Source organism: Denticeps clupeoides, chromosome 3 (assembly GCF_900700375.1).
Source record: "Denticeps clupeoides chromosome 3, fDenClu1.1, whole genome shotgun sequence".
Taxonomy (NCBI): Eukaryota; Metazoa; Chordata; class Actinopteri; order Clupeiformes; family Denticipitidae; genus Denticeps; species Denticeps clupeoides.
In genome coordinates, this window is record NC_041709.1 from 36,115,022 (window position 1) to 36,136,516 (window position 21,495).

The 21,495-nt window shown below is 48.1% G+C and overlaps 2 protein-coding genes across 3 annotated transcripts; one reads left to right on the top strand and one right to left on the bottom strand.

Annotated features, from left to right (window-relative positions):
* The first annotated feature begins 2,646 nt into the window (after positions 1-2,646).
* On the top strand, positions 2,647-11,157 carry LOC114785617 (NACHT, LRR and PYD domains-containing protein 12-like). Of its 2 annotated transcripts, XM_028972033.1 has the most exons (11): positions 2,647-2,710; positions 3,284-3,611; positions 4,532-6,215; positions 6,294-6,467; positions 6,563-6,736; positions 7,478-7,651; positions 8,025-8,195; positions 8,555-8,728; positions 9,402-9,575; positions 10,412-10,458; positions 10,561-11,157. In XM_028972033.1, the coding sequence occupies exons 2-11, from the start codon at positions 3,308-3,310 to the stop codon at positions 11,049-11,051; spliced, it is 3,567 nt and encodes a 1,188-aa protein (XP_028827866.1). In that variant the 5' UTR covers positions 2,647-2,710; positions 3,284-3,307; the 3' UTR covers positions 11,052-11,157. The 2 variants fall into 2 exon arrangements, with proteins under 2 accessions (XP_028827866.1, XP_028827868.1); XM_028972035.1 differs by lacking the exon at positions 8,555-8,728.
* A 6-nt stretch (positions 11,158-11,163) lies between these two features.
* Positions 11,164-20,928, bottom strand: rgs11 (regulator of G protein signaling 11). The gene is made up of 17 exons (XM_028972305.1): positions 20,843-20,928; positions 20,674-20,770; positions 19,749-19,799; positions 19,257-19,363; positions 19,123-19,174; positions 18,974-19,032; positions 18,826-18,902; positions 18,655-18,736; positions 17,574-17,642; positions 16,329-16,352; positions 16,188-16,249; positions 16,000-16,113; positions 14,669-14,784; positions 14,412-14,499; positions 11,949-12,087; positions 11,795-11,877; positions 11,164-11,718 (listed from the first exon to the last, which is right to left on the bottom strand). The coding sequence occupies exons 1-17, from the start codon at positions 20,885-20,887 to the stop codon at positions 11,607-11,609; spliced, it is 1,377 nt and encodes a 458-aa protein (XP_028828138.1). The 5' UTR covers positions 20,888-20,928; the 3' UTR covers positions 11,164-11,606.
* Positions 20,929-21,495: the final 567 nt, after the last annotated feature.

Here is a 21,495-nt window from a genome sequence, read left to right on the forward strand (position 1 = left end):
TGTGTGTGTGTGTGTGCGCGCGCTTGTGTGCGCATGAGATGGTGAACTTATTCTTACATCCTGGTGGGGCCATTTTCTTACAATTATTACATATTTCTCATGTTTTGTAGGTGAACATTTTTAATTATTATTCAAGCACCAATGATGAGAATGACAATATTTGAAATTTCATTGAATGGAATTATGACATCGTACAACATTCAGTACCACTTTGTTTTTAAGTGCACATAGTTTTAAGCCTGTGCAGGATGTATAATTTTAACCTGTGTAGAATTTAGAAAGTCCAGTCCTCAGAAATAAAAAATTACAGTCTACCATGTGTGCATGAAACGGTCTGAGCGAACCCGAACATTTAATCCCTGTGCAGCTTTGTAGTATGTTAACAGCTTGTGGCACCATCAAGATGTAATCTTGTAGAAAAGGGATAAAATATCCCAATTCTGTTCCCATGGTTAGCAATCTTACTGTTTCTGTCAAAGTCATGCAAAGCATAGTACAGCACACAATGAAATTTGTTATCTGCATTTAGCCTTTGTGAGCAGTGGGCGGGGACGGACCTCAGTGGCACCTTAGCGGTTTGGGATGTGAACCCGCAACCTTTTAGTTACAAGTACACTTTCTTGGCCACCACTATCTTAAGAGAGAGAAAAAACCCTCAATTAACTTGTGCTTGAGTGGATTTTTCTTTGTGCGGCCCCCCAAAGAAATTCCACCCGACACCATTACTGACCCACTGCTAAACCAGTCATGAAACCAGAGGATGTTTCAGGCAGCAGAACATTCTCCACAGCGTCTCCAGACTGTCACGTCTGTCCCATGTTCGCAGTGTGAACCGGACGTATGTACATTTGGGGCCTGCTTGAGGTCTTTTTGCAGGTCTTTGGCAGGTAGGTAGCGGTGGGTCCTGCTGCTGGGTTGTTGCCCTCCTCAGCCTGTCTCCTGGTAGCACCTCCATGCTCTGGACACTATGCTGACAGAAACCTTCTTGCCACAGCTTGTATTAATGTTCCATCCTGGATGAGCTGCACTACCTGGGCCACTTGTGTGGGTTCTAGACTCCGTCTCAGGCTACCAGTAGTGTGGAAACACCACCAGCCTTCAAAAGTGACCAAAACATCAGCCAGAAAGCACAGGAAGTGAGAAGTGGTCAGTTTTTTGACGGGGAAGTGGTGGCCCAGCGGTTAAGGAAGCTGTGTTGCAGTGCATCACAATGACAATCACTTCACTTTCACTTCTTCTTCACAGTCACTTCACTTTCACTTTGTTGGGGACGTCTGGCTAATTGCCTATAATTCCCACCTGTTGTCTATTCCATTTGTACAACAGCATGTGAAATGGGACAGTTTGATTTGACAGAAGTGTGATTGACTTGGGGTTACATGTGTTGTAGAAGGGTTTCCTTTACCTTTTTTCAGCGGTGTACATACTTCTATACTTCACTCATTACCTGTATTGATGGCACGTGTTTGAACTCATTATCTGTATAAAAGACACCTGTCCACACCTTCAAACAGTGAGACTCCAACCTCCACCATGGCCAAGACCAGGGAGCTGTCTAAGGACAACGGGGACAACATTGGACACCTGCACGAGACTGGGAGGAGCCTATATACAATAGATGAGAAGAGATCAAATGTTGAAGCAATAATTAGAAAATTAGACACTAGCCCCTCCCCCAAGTTCAGCCCACTGGTACCTCTCTGCCCTCCCTTCCTCCGACCGTGCATTTCTGCAATCGCAGGTGCCTTATGGAGCATGCAGGAAATTACTGATAAATTAGTATGTGTTTGTATTTATGAATCAGAAATCCCTGATCTTCATGTGCTCTGAATATTGTTATAGTTTCAGGCCTGTAGCTCCTCCTCTTCCCTGCCTGCAGGTGCATGACCTGGATCTATTTAAAAACTAATATAAAACCTGGGATTACATGTACATGTCTGAGCCTCCTGTCACCTCTTCCACATGGTCCACAGAAGATGTCAAATTTCAGCGCTGTAGCTTCTTCTGTTCCCTTCCTACGAAGCTGTAAGCCAGTGGTTTTTCTGGCTGGCTTTCCCCATGGTGGCTCCTGGCATCACCAAATTCAAGCCACACCACCTAGGCTGTACTACTGATGGTGGTTTTACCATGAACACTCAGCCTAATTCCAAACATGTAGTAATTCCCTCCTTTCTAGGCTGCCCACCACTCATCAAGGGTGACTGTTAAAGACAGAGGACACATTTCACCGTGTCACCGTGTGCTGTGCTGCAGTGTCTCACAATGAAAGATGATGAAAAGATGAAAGTGAAGTGATTGTCACACATGATACACAGTGCACACAGTGAAATTTGTCCTCTGCATTTAACCATCACCCTGAGTGAGCAGTGGGCACCATGACAGGCGCCCGGGGAGCAGTGTGTGGGGACGGCGCTTTGCTCAGTGGCACCTCAGTGGTACCTTGGCAGATCGGGATTCGAACCAGCAACCTTGTGATTACGGGGCCGCTTCCTTAACCACTAGGCCACCAGCAGCTGTTATCTGTTTGTTAAATAGAATTATTCATTGCGTTAATTTCACACATCACACACTGTTAAATGGAATTCGGTGTAGGGAACATGAAGCGCAGCAGCAGAGAAAGCGGTCGCGCTGTGCTGTGACGTCACGGGGCCGGTCATGTGACCCCCACGACAACACGGAAGTAGGTGAAAGTGGCTGCCAACACCTACAAGTAGGACCAACCCTCGTTTAACAGTTAATAAATGTGCTCGTAATTGTACCTGTATTGTTATAGATGTCTCAAATTAATATATTTTTTTACTCATTATCGAGTTTTAATGACGTTGTAGTGAACAGAGAGTAAACTCACGATACTCTTCAGATGGGGCTTTTAAAAAGTCTTTCAACTTGTATAATGGAGCCATGGGACCGCCTCGTCCTTTTTAATCTTGTCAGGTCTCCTTAAGAAGCTACAAAACGCAAACCTCCTCAAATCATCTCTGTATGTCCTTTTGTGGAGCCTGTACAGCATATCCCAAAATGGCAAGATTTTTAATTGTAGAGGAATTAAATGTTAAATGTCACTGTAGGACAGCGAGGAAGAAGAGTGTGTGGAAGTCGACGACTTTATTCCCTCAACCGTTTAAAATGACCCCGCACTTTTCACTGTTTCAAGATTTTAATATACTACATGATATAATAGTTTGTTGGTGATAATCCGGAGAATATGAGTCATATTCATATTCAGTTTATGCATGTCTTCCCCGGGTTTATACCGTTTTGGACGCCAATCTTGTCTTCCCAGAGATTCCGGTGTGAATTCTACACTATGGCAGCACTGAAACTCCTCTTCAGCGCTCTGGAGGAGCTGAAAGATTACGAAAGGAAGAAGTTCAGCCTTTACCTGACCGAGAAGATCCAAGAGGACCTGAAGCCCATTTCCCGTGGAAGACTGGAGAATTACGACGTGAACAACGTTGTGGAGCAGATGCGGCAGAGCTACGGCACGGAAAGATCCCTCAGGCTGACGTCGTTCATTTTAAACCTAATGAATTACGCCGATCTTGCTCAGAGGCTTGACGGACAGACGCGGCTGCAGTGGGACACGGTGGAGATGAAGGCCGCAAAAATAGGTCCGACATTTATCGTCTACAGTCAGGACATGAACCCAATTCGAATCATTTAGCCTCTATAACCCCCACAATGGGCAGGGCGTGCTTTAACTGCGGATTCCCAGCTTCAATTTGAGGGTGTTCACTGTTTAAGGGTACAACTGGCTGCTCGGCTGTTCCATGGCCAGGTGTTCCAGGTGTGTTGTTCCCTCACTATTCCATTTGCAAGGAGCAGATAAAAGTTCATCTCAAGTCTGCTACTTGCGTTTGGAATGCGTCGCTGACAACCATCGATATGATAGTTAGTTGTCACCATCAGGCTGAAAAATTCAACCCTTCATGTAGAGATATAGCAAGATAGAGCATCGGTCTTCAAAAGAGAGAAGACCACTCCTCCTAATCCTGGTGGATTACTGAAGAAAGCTGCCCAGGAGAAGACTTGACCAGAGGAAATACGGTGGCCAGTTTAGAGTTAGCTGAACAACATCTAAAAAGTCCTGGAACTTTTCTTGATCCACAGACAGATGAAACCAAGATCAAGTTGTGCCAGAGTGATGGGAAGATCCGAACCAGGAACTGAAGACAGAGGCCTGGCAGAGCGTCACCAGGGACGTAGTGTCCCGGATTTCATTGTGAGACGCTGCAGCGCAGCACACGGTGACACAGTGAAACGTGTCCTCTGTATTTAACCGTCACCCTTGGTGAGCAGTGGGCACCATGACAGGCGCCTTGGTGGCACCTTGACGGATCGGGATTCGAACCCCCAACCTTCTGATTACGGGGACGCTTCCTTAGCAACCGAGTATTAAAAAGTCAAAGATTTATGACGGTTAATTTTCCCTGCAGTTGAAGCACGTCTAGAGCCATCTATTGGTTCATGGACCTGACTGTATGTCGCATGGTACGTATGAAACGGAATTAAAAAGCTGTTTTTACGACAGACGCGGCCATTTTACTGCATCACAAGACGAGCATGAAGACCCGTTTCCAGCACGCGTTTGAAGGCGCTGGTCTGAAGCGGAACAGAACCCTGATCAGCGACATCTACACGGAGCTTCGCGTGGTGGAGCGGAGCGACGACGATGAGCGTGAAGTCTGTCGGGTGAAGACCGGCAGAAGAACCGCCCGCTGCAGCGATCTCCTTAAGGAGGACTCCGCCAGGAGGACGTTGACGCGGGGCGTCGCCGGCATCGGAAAGACCGTTTCTGTCCACAAGTTCATCGTTGACTGGGCCGAGCAGGAAGTCAACCAGCACGTCCACTTCCTGTTTGTCCTTCCTTTCCGGGAGTTAAATTTGATAGAAGATGATGAGTATAGTCTCCACCAGCTTCTCCTCGCCTTCCACCCCGAGCTAACACACGTCACGCCAGAAGACTACGCCGACTGCAACGTCATGTTCGTTTTCGACGGACTGGACGAAAGCAGACTTCCTCTGAATTTTGTCCAGAACCGGACCGTATTCAGCGTTACGAAGAAAGCATCAGTAGATGTTCTCCTGACAAGCCTGATCAGAGGGAATCTGTTTCCTTCCGCGCGCATCTGGATAACCTCACGCCCAGCAGCAGCCAGCAAGATACCTTCTGACTACATCGACCAGGTGACGGAAATACAGGGGTTCAGCGACGAGCAGAAGGAGGAGTACTTCAGGAAGAGGATCAGCAACGAGGCTCAAGCCAACAGAGTCATCTCACATCTGAAGAAGTCCAAGAGCCTCTACGCCATGTGCTACATCCCGGTTTTCTGCTGGATCTCAGCCACTGTGCTGAAGAAGCAGAGCACGTCAGAAATCCCCAAAACTCTAACGGAGATGTTCACCTTCTTCCTGCTGATTCTGGTGAGCATGAAGAACCAGAAGTTCCACGGAGCTTCGGAGACAGACAGGCAGAAACTGCTGCAGTCGAATAAAGACGTCCTACTGAAGCTGTCCAAACTGGCGTATGAACACCTGGTTAAGGGAAACCTCATGTTTGACGAGGAGGACCTGATGGAGTGTGGCATTGACGCCACCGATGCCTCTCTTTACTCTGGCATGTGCAACGAGATCTTGAAGAAAGATGCAGAGTTCTTTCAGAAGAAGGTCTACTGCTTTGTACACCTGAACGTTCAGGAGTTCCTTGCTGCTTTGTTTGCATTCTTCTCGTACGTTGACTCAAGCGTCACGTCAGGTCAGATGAAACTGCACGACTTTCTGAAGAAAGAAGTGGTCAGAGCTCTGGAGAGTGAGAGCGGTCACCTGGACCTTTACCTCCGCTTTCTTCTGGGCATCTCGGTGGAGTCCAACCAGAAACTCCTGCAGGGCCTGCTGCCCAGAACACCGAGCGGCTCAGAGGATCGAGAGGCGACCATCACGTACATCAAATCGGCAATAAGACACACAGATTCTCCTGATAGGTGCTTCAACCTTCTCAATTGCCTGACTGAGATGGACGACCGCTCCATGTTAGAAGAAGTCCAGCGTTACCTGAGATTTAAGATGAAACTCTCTGCTGCTCAGTGCTCGGCACTGGTCTACATGCTGCTGATGTCCGAGGAGGTGCTGGATGGTTTTAACCCCTGGGATTATACTGATGATGATGAGGGCTGTAGGAGGCTGATGCCAGCTGTGAGCTGCTGCAGGAACGCTCAGTGAGTATCTCACCGATGTTCTGCTCTTGGTTTAGATTCTTCTTAATCATTTTTATTTCATTTCCCCAATATCTTCAGGTTGAGAAGATGTTGTTTAAAAAGGGAAGCTTGGGTATTCCTGGCCTCAGTTCTGAGCTCAGGCTCCTCCCACCTGAGACACCTGGACCTGAGTTACAGTGACCTGCAGGAGTCAGGAGTGAAGATGATCATCTCTGAACTGAAGAGTCCTCACTGTAAACTGGAGTCGCTGAGGTCAGTTTTACTGCAGTTACTTCATGCTGATGAAGATCTGAATAATAATCTGAACATTTTATTTTCTAGTTCTGACTTCAGGTCTTTCTTTACAGGATGAGGTTCTGCTCTCTCACAGTCCAACACTGTGAAGTTCTGGCTTCAGTTCTGAGCTCAGGCTCCTCCCACCTGAGACACCTGGACCTGAGTGAGAACGACCTGCTGGATTCAGGAGTGGAGATACTTTCTACTGGAGTGAGGAGTCCACACTGTACGCTAGAGATACTGGGGTCAGTTTTCTACCAGTCATATGGACCAGTAAACTCTCACCAATGCAGACTGTGTCATGTTAGGACTATCAAGTCCCCATGTCCCAAAACAAACTAATCTAATCTGAAACATTACGGGCAGCTCAATGCCCGTAACCAGCAAATCTGCATTTTCAGCATTTATCAGACCCCCTTATCCAGAGCGACTTACAGTCAGTAGTTACAGGGACAGTCCCCCCCTGGAGACACTCAGGGTTAAGTGTCCTGCTCAGGGACACAATGGTAGTAAGTGGGGTTTGAACCTGGGTCTTCTGGTTCATAGACGAGAGTGTTACCTGCCAGGCTACTAGCACCGTAAAATAGCCTCTGGAATGCTTTCTTCCTGATGGTCTTTAAGAGAAGCTGTTCCTTCCAACACAAATGGTTCACACAATGGATCATCCTCTGGACCTCCTACCTGCTGAACACTGATAGGTGCTTTCAGTGTGGATGAACCCAACACCTTTAGGCGACGACCACTATGGATCAAATCGGTCAAAAGATCAGAATGGCGCCACCATTTTTGGAAAAGGAGGTTCAAGCCCACTAACACAAACACCATGAAGAGAGGCTTAGCGTTCTGAATGGTTTATTCCGCTGTGGGACGTAACAGGACATGTTGCACCTTCTGGACCTTCATGAGAATCTTTCTACCTTCATTTACAAGTAAACTCTGCTTTAGTGAATCATAACTCAGCTCTGTTCCTCCCTCCACCACCACAGCTTGTCAGGCTGCTGCATCTCTGAACGTGGCTGTGAGTTTCTGTCTTCTGCTCTGAGTTCGAACCCCTCCTACCTGAGAGAGCTGGATCTGAGCTACAACCATCCAGGAGAAGCAGGAGTGAAGCTGCTTACTGCCAGACTGCAGGATCCACACTGCAAGCTGGAGAAGCTCAAGTAAGATCTGGGACTGACGTTTACACTGTGTGTGTGTGTGTGTGTGTGTGTGTGTGTGAGAGAGAGATGGATGAGCAGATGGAGGTGTTGCTGGTCTACTCCAGGCTGGAACTCTGGATTCTGGTGGGAGAAGTTTTGATTCCTGAGTAAATGAAAATATAAACCACGAAACTTGTAGTGGTCACATTCTACTCCATGAAAATTCAGAGGGTCCAGATTCCTGAAGCATCACAACAGGAACAGCATCACAACTGATGTTTTACCTGCTGTTCAGATCTTGGTGCTGTGTTGTTGTGGAACCACAACCCGAAACATGGACGTCCATTACAGATGATTAATAACTTTTTTCTTTTGTTTGTTCCAATATGTTTAGATTGACAAGATGTCATTTAAAAAGAGCATGCTGTGAAGTTCTGGCTTCAGCTCTGAGCTCCGACTCGTCCCACCTGAGACACCTGGACCTGAGTGAGAACGACCTGCAGGATTCAGGAGTGCAGATCTTCTCTGGACTGAAGAGTCCTCACTGCAAACTGGAGACACTGAGGTCAGTTTTACTGCAGTCACTTCATGCTGATGAAGATCTGAATGAGAAGTCATGTTCTGTCTGTCCCAGACTCAACCGTGGATTCTGGTGATTGGTTATTTATTCATGCTTGTGTATGTTAATTAATGTAGTTATAATATCTGATTATGATGAATCTGTAGAGCTTTCTCAGTCTTTTTACTTCATCTAAAATGATGCAATTGTACAATAAAAAAAATTGCTTAACATCAGCATTTAATATAAAGATATTTAGATGTCTGTGTTTTAAATATGAAACATGTTTTAATGCATAATGTCCGGTTTTAACTGAGAATTTTGTTTCTAGTTCTGAATATGATTATTCGGTTCTTTCTCTACAGGATGAGGTTCTGCTCTCTCACGGTCCACCACTGTGAAGTTCTGGTTTCAATTCTGAGCTCAGGCTCCTCCCACCTGAGACACCTGGACCTGAGTGAGAACGAGCTCCAGGATCCAGGAGTGGAGACACTTTCTTCTGGAGTGGGGAGTCCACACTGTACACTGGAGACACTGGGGTTAGTTATGGGACAGTCAGTTTTCTATACCAGCACCGCAACTCTTCCCTCTGAAGATCTGTGGACTTATCTCGGTGCTCTCCTTTCCTGTTCTCTTATGTGGTCTTACCCCCAGCCTTAAACTGGGAACAAAACCCCCGAGTGGTAGAACATGCACCACGTGATACCTTCTACAACGCTTCAATCAGTCCCTCTCATCACATCCATCTTTAATAAGTCCATAACATCTGTTCTCATCCAAACAGCCTTCAAAAAGGCTAAAATCCTCCCATTTCCAACTCTCCTACCTTTTCTTTTAAAAATCCACGAACGTAGCATCTGCTAAATTGCTGAAGATTGTCATCAGTGGGCTAGTTCCCATTCTCAGGAGCACAGGGCCAGTTCCTTAACTACTACCAGGTCCACAGTCTTGCATCTTTTGGATGGAGAACTGTAGTGGCTGATATAAGGGAGGCGGGGCTCCTTGTCCAGCTGCGATTGATGAGCATGGTGTCACTGGTGCCTCCGTGGTTGGTCACCCCAAGGCCGTATCCCATAGCGACCTAACATAAGTAACCGAACATTTTCTACCAGTCATATGGACCTGTGAACTCTTACCAGTGCAGACTGTGTCATGTTAGGACGTGTTGCACCTTCTGGACCTTCAGCTCTGTTCCTCCTTCCACCACCACAGCTTGTCAGGCTGCTGCATCTCTGAACGTGGCTGTGAGTTCCTGTCTTCTGCTCTGAGTTCAAACCCCTCCTACCTGAGAGAGCTGGATCTGAGCTACAACCATCCAGGAGAAGCAGGAGTGAAGCTGCTTACTGCCAGACTGCAGGATCCACACTGCAAGCTGGAGAAGCTCAAGTAAGATCTGGAGCTGATGTTTACACTGTATACCAGAGTAAATGAAAATATAAAACACAAGTACGGGTCTAAACTGGATCTCATTCCTGTATTAAATTATATTCATGAAACTGCAGAGGGTCCAGATTCCTGAAGCATCACAGCAGAGAGAGAACTGAACTGATGCTGAACTACATGAAGCTGAGATCTTGGTGCTGTGATGCTTTCAGGAACCACGACCCAGAACATCAAACAGAGAGAGATGATCCATTTCAGAGGATTCTTCAGCAGACCAAACATGAGACGTGTGACCATCTTCCAGTATTTACATTTACAGCATTTACCAGATGCCCTTATACAGAGTAGTGACAGGGACAGTCCCCCCTGGAGACACTCAGGGTTAAGTGTCTTGCTCAGGGACATGATGGTAGGAAGTGGGGTTCGAACCTGGGTCTTCTGGTTCATAGTAAGTAGTGACAGGACAGTCCCCCCTGGAGACACTCAGGGTTAAGTGTCTTGCTCAGGGACATGATGGTAGGAAGTGGGGTTCGAACCTGGGTCTTCTGGTTCATAGTAAGTAGTGACAGGACAGTCCCCCCTGGAGACACTCAGGGTTAAGTGTCTTGCTCAGGGACACGATGGTAGTAAGTGGGGTTTGAACCTGGGTCTTCTGGTTTATAGGCGAGTCTGTTACCACCAGGCTACTACCACCCTCTTACCAACTCTACACTCACTACAGTCACATCCTGCAGGAGCTGAACAGCTGCTGATGGGGTTCTTCAGCTCTGCTAGAATGGATCTGACTGGTTCTGCTGCATGTCTGAGTTTATTTAGTAAAACCTCCTCTTTTCCTACAGTGTTGACCATGATGATGAATGCAGGTTGAGGTCTGGACCTCAGAAATGTAAGTTCTTCTGCTTTTTGAGCCATAAATGTTCTCCACCTCAGCAACATGAGAACATTATAAACATGAGAACATACACACGGCTTTTTTTTTGATCTGCAGATTTCCGAGAATTCACGCTGGACCCAGGGACAGCAGACATGGATCTCACTCTGTCTGAGGGGAACCGGACGGTGACGTTCGTGGATCGAGGGTTCACTCGTTTCCCGTTACCTTCCAGGGACTGGGAGAAGGTCCTGTGTAGAGAGTGTGTGAGCGCTGCGTCCCAACGCTGCTACTGGGAGGTGGACATGCGTGGTGTCGATGTGGACGTCGGGGTGGCGTGCGAAGGAAACGCCGGCTTTTGGCTTGGAGACAGTGACGGACATCGTAGAGGACGCGGCTTCGCCCAGGAACCTGCCTCGCCCTACATCTCCAACCGAGTAGGCGTGTACCTGGACTGGTCGGCCGGGACAGTGACCTTCTACAGCGTCTCCTCCGATGGACTGACCCACCTGCACACGTTCCACTCCACGTTCACTCAGCCCCTCTACCCGGCGCTGAGGGTCCGGTTTGGGTTGTTCTCCTCGGTCACGCTGTGTTGGAGAAGATGATGAAGTCCACCCACTTCTCCATGTCTTCTGTGTGGACATCATGGTTCGTGTGTGTAAAGATGCTTCTTTTTCAAACTTTGGTATAAAATAAATAATATGAGATGAATCAGTATTGGATGGAGTATTTTATTCATCCATAAAGTTTTCTTTCATGTCAGTGTGGCAGAAGGTTTAAAGAAGGAAGGGAACCGATAAAAGTCCATCTGACAACTATCACATATACAAATTAAACTAAAGCAACGTTCTCCGATGTTCTCCTGACAAAGTCGTCTCACGTGAGGAATGATGAAGACACGGGGCAGAACAGGCCTGAGGACTGCTGACGTCCCCATCACGATGTCCCACCTCCACCCAGGGTCCCCCTGTTCTGCATCTGTGCCTCCTCCCTTCATGTAAAGGGCTGTGACGCGTGCAGGGAGGGGACAGAGTGGGACAGGCGTCTCAGCAGTGCCCCTACTGGCTAATTCTGGACCTCCCGTGCACTACATATCACGTTGGGTAACGAATGTGGATAGAAATACAGTGAGAGAAGGAGCAGATGAAGCGAGGTGTTTGCTAAACATTTCCTGTCCCGTGGTGCTTCGTCTTCCCATCGTCCTCTCCTGTCTGCGTCAGCATTGCTGGGGACGGGCTGGAGTGACGCTGTCGTCTCATGAACGGGAAAACGCTGAGTCGCACACACACACACACAGGTTACACACAAGCATTGTTCACATGCCATGTTCCACCATGAAGATCTGTACCTTTTCTTGGTCTCCTGAGGGACGACGGCTCGTGCCAGGAGGTTCTTGTAAAGCTCAGACCTCAGGTATCGCGGGTACGAGTCCTGCAGTAACCACAGCGTGATGCTTTAGTCCCGTTCTTCGTGTACAACCACGCATACGATTGGCTCATTACCTTCTTCATGAGGAAGTAGATGTGCATCTGGGCGTCGTCCAACACGAAGCGGTGAGGCTGTTTAATTCCCTGGAGAGTCTTCTCCATGGTCTTGCTGTCGATGTTCACCCAGCGGGTGGCACCAGGTGCCAGGAACTGCCTGTGTGTGTGAGGAGCAGAATGAGTGTGTGTGACTATACAGCACATCACATTTTCCATTTACATTTCTGGTGTTTACCAGGCGTCCTTATCCACAGCGACTTACAGTCAGTAGTTACAGGGACAGTCCCCCCCTGGAGACACTCAGGGTTAAGTGTCCTGCTTAGGGACACGATGGTAGTAAGTGGGGTTTGAACCTGGGTCTTCTGGTTCATAGTAAGTAGTTACAGGACAGTCCCCCCTGGAGACACTCAGGGTTAAGTGTCTTGCTCAGGGACACGATGGTAGTAAGTGGGGTTCGAACCTGGGTCTTCTGGTTCATAGTAAGTAGTTACAGGGACAGTCCCCCCCTGGAGACACTCAGGGTTAAGTGTCTTGCTCAGGGACATGATGGTAGTAAGTGGGGTTTGAACCTGGGTCTTCTGGTTCATACAGGGAGTGCAGAATTATTAGGCAAATGAGTATTTTGTCCACATCATCCTCTTCATGTATGTTGTCTTACTCCAAGCTGTAGAGGTTCGAAAGCCTACTACCAATTAAGCATATTAGGTGATGTGCATCTCTGTAATGAGAAGGGGTGTGGTCTAATGCCATCAACACCCTATATCAGGTGTGCATAATTATTAGGCAACTTCCTTTCCTTTGGCAAAATGGGTCAAAAGAAGGACTTGACAGGCTCAGAAAATTCAAAAATAGTGAGAGATCTTGCAGAGGGATGCAGCACTCTTAAAATTGCAAAGCTTCTGAAGCATGATCATCGAACAATCAAGCGTTTCCTTCAAAATAGTCAACAGGGTCGCAAGAAGCGTGTGGAAAAACCAAGGCGCAAAATAACTGCCCATGAACTGAGAAAAGTCAAGCGTGCAGCTTCCAAGATGCCACTCGCCACCAGTTTGGCCATATTTCAGAGCTGCAACATCACTGGAGTGCCCAAAAGCACAAGGTGTGCAATACTCAGAGACATGGCCAAGGTAAGAAAGGCTGAAAGACGACCACCGCTGAACAAGACACACACGCTGAAACGTCAAGACTGGGCAAAGAAATATCTCAAGACTGATTTTTCTAAGGTTTTATGGACTGATGAAATGAGAGTGAGTCTTGATGGGCCAGATGGATGGGCCCGTGGCTGGATTGGTAAAGGGCAGAGAGCTCCAGTCCGACTCAGACGCCAGCAAGGTGGAGGTGGAGTACTGGTTTGGGCTGGTATCATCAAAGATGAGCTTGTGGGGCCTTTTCGGGTTGAGGATGGAGTCAAGCTCAACTCTCAGTCCTACTGCCAGTTTCTGGAAGACACCTTCTTCAAGCAGTGGTACAGGAAGAAGTCTGCATCCTTCAAGAAAAACATGATTTTCATGCAGGACAATGCTCCATCACACGCGTCCAAGTACTCCACAGCGTGGCTGGCAAGAAAGAAGAAAAGAAGAAAAACTAATGACATGGCCTCCTTGTTCACCTGATCTGAACCCCATTGAGAACCTGTGGTCCATCATCAAATGTGAGATTTACAAGGAGGGAAAACAGTACACCTCTCTGAACAGTGTCTGGGAGGCTGTGGTTGCTGCTGCACAAACTAAACAAACTAAAAACTACTTCCAAAAACATTCAGCTTTAATATTAATGAGTTTTTTGGGTTCATTGAGAACATTGTTGTTGTTCAATAATAAAATTATTCCTCAAAAATACAACTTGCCCAATAATTCTGCACTCCCTGTAGTAAGTAGTTACAGGGACAGTCCCCCCCTGGAGACACTCAGGGTTTAGTGTCTTGCTCAGGGACACGATGGTAGTAAGTGGCGTTTGAACCTGGGTCTTCTGGTTCATAGGCGAGTGTGTTACCCACCAGGCTACTAGCACCCTAGTGGTACCACCTTCACATTTTATATTACAGCCTTATCTTAAAAGGGATTAAATTCATTTTTTCCTCAGAACTCTACACATAACACCACATAATGACAATGTGAAAAAGGTTTTGGTAAAATTATTAAAAATAATAAAAGTGAGAAAGAACATGCACATAATGTACATACGTATTCACAGGTCTTTGCCATGAAGCTCAAAATTGTCTGAAGGCACGAATCTGGCGAAGGTTACAGAAAAGACGTTCTGACTCTTCTTCGAGTTGGCCGGCCACCTAATCTGGGAATAATGGCCTCAGCCAGGGAGGTGACCAAGAACCCAATGGTCACCAAGGGTGATGGTTAAATACAGAGGACACGTTTCACACCGTGTGCTGTGCTGCAGGGTTCCACGACGATGATCACTTCACTTTCACTTTCAAAATGTGAAAAAGTGATGTGCTGTGTATGTGTGTGAGGAACTCCATACTTGTAGATCTCGTCCACTTTGCTCGGGATCTTGGAGTTCTCTCCATGTCTCAGGTCCTCACAGGCCTGCCAGAAACACAGGTTCTCCGCTGTGGGGGAGAGGAACGGCCACCGCCTCTTTTAATCTGCACCAATCCATCACTTTCATCAATCAAAAAATTAATCTGCAATAAAAATATCCTCATTACATTATTAACACGACAAAACCAGCCAGTGGCCCACAAACGGCCGTAATCTCCATCGATGTGCGCGTCTCACCGCTGAACTCCTTTTCCAGGTACGCCATCAGCTCCCTCTGTCCCATCGGGTCGCTCAGAAGCTCCACGAAGCTGAAGGACCATCGCTCCACCCGCAGCTTGGTTGGTACGGCAACGCTGACGGAGAGAACATCGGGTTCTAGGGTTATTTATTAACATCAGGTGACCTTTTCATGGATGCCACGTATGCCACTCCCAGAATTCCTCTCGGACGTTTATAAATGACGCTTCTCCGGGTTTCACGTCCTTCAGAATTCCTGTCCGTACGCTACAGTCCAGGATTTGATTTTGTTGCAGCTCTTTTTTTAGGACGAACTCGACTTATTCTTTATTTTGCAGAGAAGCATCTTCTCACGTCTTCTCACGTCTTCTCACGTCTTCTCACGTCTCTCCACCGGCTCCTGGTAGCTGCTCGCATCCAGTTTAAATCCATGATGGTGCCTACAGGGCTGTAAATGGAAGTTCTCCCTCTTACACCAACACACTACTAGCCAGATACACTCCTGCACGCCCTCTGCAGGGCCAGTGGTGGCCTAGCGGTTAAGGAAGGTTGACGGTTCGAATCCCGAGCCGCCAAGGTGGCACTGAGGTGCCGCTGAGCAAAGTTCCGTCCCCACACACTGCTCCCTGGGCGCCTGTCATGGTGCCCACTGCTCACCAAGGGTGATGGTTAAATGCAGAGGACACATTTCACAGTGACACCGTGTGCTGTTCTGCTGTGTATCACATGTGACAATCACTTCACTTTACTTTACTCTCAGATCTGCAAATCCCCTCTTCACTCTGTTCTCCTTTCTTGTCCCTGGCTGGTGGGACAACTTGTCCTGCTCCATTCGACTTGTCAAGACTACCAGCACCTTTATGAAGCAGCTGAAAACCCACTTGTTCAAAAAGTATTTCAGACGAATCCAACACACACACACACACACACACACACATACACACAAAATAAAAATAAATAAATAGATAAAATATTTCTATTGTTCTATTCTTGACAAGTTAGGCCTTATAGTATGGAGGGTGGAGAGTGGCACAATACAATAAATATAATAACTCAAAATCTATAGAAACCGAACGAGAATTGCTGGTGTCTTCCTCTTGTAAGTCGCTTTAGATAAAAGTGTCTGCCGAGTAAACTTGAAAGCACGTTGTAAGTCGCTCTGGATAAGGGCGTCTGCCAAATGCCGTAAATGTAAAGTAAAGTACAGTTAAAGTAAAGTAAAGTAAAGTACAGTTAAAGTAAAGTACAGTAAAGTACAGTAAAGTAAAGTACAGTAAAGTACAGTAAAGTAAAGTAAAGTAAAGACTTTATAAAGGCCAGAAGCCGCTCACCTGTCCGAGTTGATGGTCCAGTACATGGCGTCGTCCGTGATCCAGGGGTTGCTGGGCAGGCAGCCCTGCATGATGGGGTCGTGCGGCTGGTACTGTTCACAGTACTTCACGAAACTGCACACACACACACACACACACACACACGTTGGAACTCGCTCACACACAAACACACACACACACACACCTACCTCTCGAGAGCAATGGAGGACTTGAGTCGGTTTCTTCCCAGCGCCTTCCTGGTGTGGTCGATCTGAAGGGGCAGAGGACAGAGTCAGCGTTGACGGCGGCCCCCCGGTACCGTACACGGCAGGAACCGGCGCGCCACTCACCTCCTTCTTGTAATAATCGCCGTTCTGGCCTGAAAGAAAGCAGAGGGGGCGCCGGTGAGCAGCGGAGGGCAGAACCGGGGAAGGAAACGGCGGATAAATGACAGAATATTAAGAGCGCGGGAGGCCGAGTGGAACCGGATGAGTACTCACGTTCAGCAGGCGGGTGGAACGACAGCAGAGAGAGAGAGAGAGAGAGAGAGAGAGAGAGAGAGAGACATGGCAGGCAGGTGAATGCTGGATATGACGCCACATGCAGAGTTCAGATGGTGAAGCAGGACAGGTGTTTGTCCTCAGATTGGTGAGTGTACGACTCAGAATGGACATTCTGTCCATCTCATGGTCTACCACAGTCACCCTGCAGAACCCACACCGTGGTCAACCGGGGACGTGCAGAAGCACAATGTCCTCACTGTCCAGAGCCAAGTCAACACCATGCAGTGTAGGATGATGCCGTGGTTCTGGTTTATTATTGAGTGTGTGTGTGCGTGTGTGTTTGTGTGTGTGTGTGTGCGTACGTGTGTGTGTGTGTGTGTGTGCGTACGTGTGTGTGTGTGTGTGCATACGTGTGTGTGTGTGTGTGCATACGTGTGTGTGTGTGTGTGTGTGTGCGTACATGTGTGTGTGTGTGAGTGTGTGTGTGTGTGCATACGTGTGTGTGTGTGTGTGTGTTTGTGTGTGTGTATGTGCGATCATGTGTGTGTGTGTGTGTGTGTGCGTACATGTGTGTGTGTGTGTGTGTGCGTGTGTGTGTGTGTGCGTATGTGTGTGTGTGTGTGTGTGTGTGTGATCGTGTGCATACGTGTGCGTGCGCGTGTGTGTGTGTGTGTGTGTGTGCGTACGTGTGTGTGCGTGTTTGTGTGTGTGTGCGTACGTGTGTGTGCGCGCGTGTGTGTGTGTGTGTGTGTGTGCGTACGTGTGTGTGTGTGCGTGTTTTGTGTGTGTGTGCGTACGTGTGTGTGTGTGTGTGTGTGTGTGTGTGTGCGTACGTGTGTGTGCGTGTTTGTGTGTGTGTGCGTACGTGTGTGTGCGCGTGTGTGTGTGTGTGTGTGTGCGTACGTGTGTGTGTGTGCGTGTTTGTGTGTGTGTGCGTACATGTGTGTGTGTGTGTGTGTGTGTGTGCGTACATGTGTGTGTGTGTGAGTGTGTGTGTGTGTGCGTACGTGTGTGTGTGTGTGTGTGTGTGTGTGTGTGTGTGTGTGTGTGTGTGTGTGTGTGTGTGTGTGTGTGTGTGTGATGTAAGCCTACCAGCTGCACTCGTGAGTTGAGGATGTTTTTTCTCTCTGGTCCCTGGTCCAGAACATCCATCATCCCAGGCTACAGAACAGGGAAAGGTGCAGTATTAGTGGACAGGACGTGTTCCCTCACCCACGTGGGTGGAGAGATGACTGCAGGTGCAACGTGAGCAGAGAGGTTTCCAACATCAGGAACCAACATCTCCATCGACGAAGTTCCTGATGATGGAAACCTCTCTATTCGAAGAAGAAGCTGTTTCAGGTCCTTAGACCTTCATCAGCTGATCCACAACATTTCCATCTGCACAGATCCTCAGGCTTTCAAACACACACACACACACACGCACACACACACACACACACACGCTGGCCCTATGCATGCAAATGAAATGGCTTCTAATGGGGTGTGAGATTAGAGCCTCATCTGGATTTGTGGATGATGACGGTTCTGTTTAAGCATCTGAGTTTGGGTCTTCGTTCTATCTGCTCTTAACCGCCCCGTCTCTCTCTCTCTCTCTCTCTCTCTCTCTCTCATACACACACAGAATCCTCTTAACCTCTTAGCCGGAGATGGAACCATTAGTGAAAAAGCCCAGATCGTACACACACACACAGGCGCGTAGAACCCTGGATAAACAGCAGACATGTCCCTCCTGTTTTCAGGTCAGGACCAGCTCCATAACTTCCACTCCAGTTCTTCTTTTCGTCCTGTCCTCCGCGACACAAAGCGAGTCCTCTACTCCCTCCTACCCGGAGGGCACTCCCAGAATTCCACGGCTCTCATCTCCTCCACATGTCCTTCACATACTGACATTAAATACGGCTGTCAATCAACTAAACCATTTATTAGCAAATAATGTGCGATGAATTACTTTATCTAATCGTGATTAATCGTGATGCATTGTAGTGTGCTATAATACTGAAAGCTATTCCTAGAGAGAAGTGACGTAACGGTCCGGTTCCGATGTGGCGGTGTAGCCGGGTCAGTGGACACGCCCACTGTGTGTTGATATTAATGTAATGTGGAGATAACACATGAAATAAGCGAGGAACGTCATACGCGTCCTGTCCCACCGGCAGGTGCAGGGACTGACCGGGGGTCTGTTGACCAGCCAGTAGGCCTGCTCCTGGCACTCCAGCACGATGCGGTCCGCCTTCCTCCGCTGCTTGGACGCCCTTCAAACGCGGAAAAAAGACCAAGGAGCCGTCAACTTACAGCGGGACTTCTGGGATATGGTCCCGGTTCCTGGAGCCGCAGAACCCACCGGAGCTGCTCTCTGGCCTGCATGACCACGAAGTCCCAGGTGTGGTTGATGCGCTTGTGCAGCATGTTGTAGCTCTCCTGCAGAGGCAGGCGGGGACAATGAGCTGCAGAGGTGGCACCACCAGAAGGTGCTGGTGCTGGATCTTTACCTTCTCGTGTTCTATCAGCTCGCCCTGCTTACGGATGTTCTTCTTGGCCAGATAAATGGCTGTTGGTGTACACACACACACACACACACACACAGAATAAATCTTAACCTCATATCATGGTTATTGTGTGTGTGTGTGTGTGACCTCACCATAATCAAGTTCTGAGGCAGGCCAGCGGGTGGAGGTCCAGTAATAAGGAGTCTATAAGGGACAGACAGTGTGTTACTGTGACAGCCTTGCTGTGTCGCTGTGTGTGTGTGTGTGTGTGTGTGTGTGTGATGACCTGGAAGCGGTACGGTGTCTCGTCCGGCCTGAGGGTCAGAACTCTGGGCTCCTTGAGAGGGTAGATGTAGCCGAACTTCACCAGAAGGTTCCCCACGTGCAGCGCCTCTACACAACCGACGAGGGCGCCACACTGTCATTTCTATAAGGTCACGGCGGGGTCGCGGGGGTCCGCCTTATAAACACCTCGTCTGAGATGAAATTACACTTACCGCGTTACGAACAGACAGCGCTCTGGCCTGTCACTGTCGCTCCGGTTTACACACAGTTGTGCGAGTGTGTGTAAGTGAGTGTGTGTGTGTGTTCGGCCTCAGAGGGAACTGTGCCCACGTGTTCGTACAGGCACGGCGTTAATCACGGAATTTCTCCTGAGACCCACCGAGACTGTTTACAGGAAACTTCAGAGAAAACACAGCCTGGCAACAGCAGGACACACACACACACACACACACACTCACACACACACACTCACCAGGTGAAAACTGACACTCACCTTCATCACAAACGGAGAACTTCTGCATTAACCACTCCACAATGTCATTTCCTGTGGAGAGGGACACCAGAGAGAGCAGCAGGTGACTGGAGAGCGAGATGAACATTACTGATCATCTACACATCCATCCATCTAACTAACTAACTCTCCAGGTTCCCATTACGGACTCCTGGGGGGCAGTAAGTTTCCGAACGGAACAGGAGAGATGGAGGAGAGATAGAGGAGACATCGAGGAGAGATGGAGGAGAGATAGAGGAGGGAAGGAGGAGAGATAGAGGAGAGAATGAGGAGACATGGAGGAGAGATAGAGGAGAGATGGAGGAGACATCGAGGAGAGATGGAGGAGAGATAGAGGAGAGATGGAGGAGAGAATGAGGAGACATGGAGGAGAGATGGAGGAGAGAAGGAGGATAGAGGGAGGATAGAAGGAGGAGATATAGAGGAGAGAAGGAGGATAGAAGGAGGAGAGATAGAGAACAGATGGAGGAGACATGGAGGAGAGATGGAGGAGACATCGAGGAGAGATGGAGGAGAGATAGAGGAGGGAAGGAGGAGAGATAGAGGAGAGAATGAGGAGACATGGAGGAGAGATGGAGGAGAGAAGGAGGATAGAGGGAGGATAGAAGGAGGAGATATAGAGGAGAGATAGAGGACAGATGGAGGAGACATGGAGGAGAGATGGAGGAGAGATGGAGGAGACATTGAGGAGACATGGAGGAGAGATGGAGGAGAGATAGAGGAGGGAAGGAGGAGAGATAGAGGAGAGAATGAGGAGACATGGAGGAGAGATGGAGGAGAGAAGGAGGATAGAGGGAGGATAGAAGGAGGAGATATAGAGGAGAGAAGGAGGATAGAAGGAGGAGAGATAGAGGACAGATGGAGGAGACATGGAGGAGAGATGGAGGAGAGATGGAGCAGGACTCACCGGTCATGGCGTGCGGGATGACGGTGATGAGGAGCCGCTGGTTCCGCAGCTTCACACCCATATCCGGGTCCTGCATGGACACCACGACGCGCTCCATCTGCCCGGAGAGGCGCGTCAGCCACTTTATAAAGTTGGAAGAAGTATTTTCATGTGGGATGGAAGGTATTACCTTGCTGAGACAGGGCATCTGGTCGCGGTGCTCGTTGATGGTCATGCTGCAGCCGGCGCTCCTGCTCTGAGCGCCGCCGCGGAGTTTATCACGGGAAAAGGCGGGTCTCAGTGGCGCCACCCTGCGGTCACATCTGTATCTGTTCATTCTATCATCACCATCATCATCAGTAAAAACCGACCTAACTAATGGACTCAGAAGATTTTAAAATAATTAACCAACATAGAGAACTAATTACTAAAAGAGCAATTTCATGATGAGAAACATCTCAAATTTACTCAGGAAATTTTATTAATTTACATTTACAGCATTAACCAGACGCCCTTATCCAGAGCGACTTTCAATCAGTAGTTACAGGGACAGTCCCCCCCTGGAGACACTCAGTGTCTTGCTCAGGGACACAACTGTAGTAAGTGGGGTTTGAACCTGGGTCTTCTGGTTCACAGGCGAATGTGTTACCCACTACGCTACAGCCAGCGTATTTATTCCAAATATTATTTATATTTTTATAAACTTGACATTTATTATTATAAATTAGTAATGTGTTCACTATTTTATTCATTTTAGCCCCCTGTACATCTCCACCCTGTTCTTCTTAGAATCATGTGAAATTTCACCTGATGAATGCTGGTTTTACCTCTCAGCACTGTCAC